The sequence below is a fragment of the Carlito syrichta genome, unplaced genomic scaffold (assembly GCF_000164805.1).
Source record: "Carlito syrichta isolate Samal-C Ts95f unplaced genomic scaffold, Tarsius_syrichta-2.0.1 Scaffold306711, whole genome shotgun sequence".
Classification (NCBI taxonomy): Eukaryota; Metazoa; Chordata; class Mammalia; order Primates; family Tarsiidae; genus Carlito; species Carlito syrichta.
The window spans coordinates 127,922-129,561 of NW_007250807.1; the positions used below are offsets into that span (position 1 = coordinate 127,922).

At 48.2% G+C, this 1,640-nt stretch overlaps 1 protein-coding gene across 2 annotated transcripts; it reads right to left on the reverse strand.

The window, feature by feature from the left end:
* Window positions 1-379: 379 nt before the first annotated feature.
* On the reverse strand, window positions 380-1,634 carry LOC103265627 (beta-parvin-like). 2 transcript variants are annotated; one of them, XM_008063282.2, is made up of 2 exons: window positions 874-1,634; window positions 380-819 (listed from the first exon to the last, which is right to left on the reverse strand). In XM_008063282.2, exons 1-2 carry the CDS (start codon window positions 1,618-1,620, stop codon window positions 568-570), a joined length of 999 nt encoding a protein of 332 aa, XP_008061473.2. In that variant the 5' UTR covers window positions 1,621-1,634; the 3' UTR covers window positions 380-567. The 2 variants fall into 2 exon arrangements, with proteins under 2 accessions (XP_008061473.2, XP_008061472.1); XM_008063281.2 differs by having other exon boundaries at window positions 380-1,620.
* Between the last annotated feature and the right edge of the window lie 6 nt (window positions 1,635-1,640).

Below are 1,640 nucleotides of genomic sequence, written 5' to 3' on the forward strand. Positions count from 1 at the left end.
GAATATTCAGTTTTGTACATTAGGTATTTGTTAAATATATTCCTGTCCAATACAGATTATTTTTAGTGATAGGAACTATTATAAACATATAGTCCATATAAAAACATTTTAGTCTGCTATATGAAAGTACATTTTTGTTTAATTATGCATTCTATTCTTAAAAGCATCATTTGAAAAAGTATATTATATAAAATCACATTCAACTTAAAGGTTATTTAAAGAATAAAAAGTTTCATGGGTGAAGGATTCCTCACAAATGAATAAAATAAAAATTATTATATATTATTCAAATAATTTAGCATATTTTAATACCTAAGCTTATTTCCTTATTGCATGACCTTCTTTATTTATTTATTTTTTTTTATTTTTTTATTTTTTGGTGTTTAGAACCCTGCATTTTCAAAGGCTCTCGCCCACTGAGATTACACAGAAAGGTGCTTAAGAGCAAACAAAAAAGGCAGGGGTTGGGATGACAGTCACATAGCTAGGTCCGGAAGGCACAGTGCATGGACAGACGCTGATTTTCTTGCTGGGAAACTGTCCCCTGCTGCCATCCGCTGCTCCCCGTCACTCAACGTTCTTGTACTTGGTGAAGAGGTTGTAAAGAACCCTCAGGGTGGATTTGAGGTCCAAGTTCACCACGTCTTCAGGGCGAGCCTTGGGTTTCTTGAGGCCTCCATCCAGCATCAGCTCAAAGGCGAAGGACACGTTGTGGACCTTCTGATCGAAGCTGTCCGGAGTCAGGTAGAAGTTGTGGAGAGGAACAAAGTAGTCTTCGAGAAGGCCCATGAGCAGAACCAGGTACACACCATCTGCGAACTGGGTCTCTAGTTCCGTCACCTCCAAATTCAGCTTGTTCAGATGCTTGTTCACGAAGGTGATGAGAGACTTCTTCACCACGTTGAGCTTGTCCGGGGCGTGGTCGAAGAGCGTGTCGAAGGCATCCCGCTCAAATCGGTCCATCATCATCTCTGTGGTTGTGGTCAGCTCCTCTGAGATGTGGCTGGAATGCAGCAGTCCTTCCCGCTTCCGCACGACCACCACCTGCACAGAGACGTGCTCGGGAAGGCGGATCGGCGCCCGGAAGTGCATGGCCAGGGAGACCAGCAGGTGGAGGATGGCCACCAGGTTCTTCCCGTGGATTGAGTCCACGGTCCACCGGAGCGCCCAGCCGTGGGGCCGCAGCAGGTCATGCACCGCTTCCAGGACTGTCTGCAGCTTCTGTTTCTGCCCTATTTCGGACTGCGTCACCTCAGCCACGTTCAGCTTGCAGCCTGCCAGTTTTTCCAAGAGCTTCTGCAGCACCTGGCCATCGTACAGGTCCTCCTCTAGCTGCTTCACAATGATCCGCTCCTCCACCAGCACGTCATTGATCCAGTCGAGAAGAACCTTGACCAGTTCCTTGAACTTGGGGTCATCCTTGGAGGTGGGGTCGATCATCGTGCGCTCCTCGTTCTCCTCTAGCTGGGTGTCTTCGGGATGAACATCCACCGAGGTGGGGGACATCGGCAAGTTGATGGCATTTTTGCCTTCTTCCTGCAGGTCACTCACCTCCCTGGCCTTCTTCTTCCTCGCCAGCGTGCCGCCCAGCTTGCCCAGGAACGACTCGTCCTTCCTCATCCCGTGGGGTCGCGGGGTGG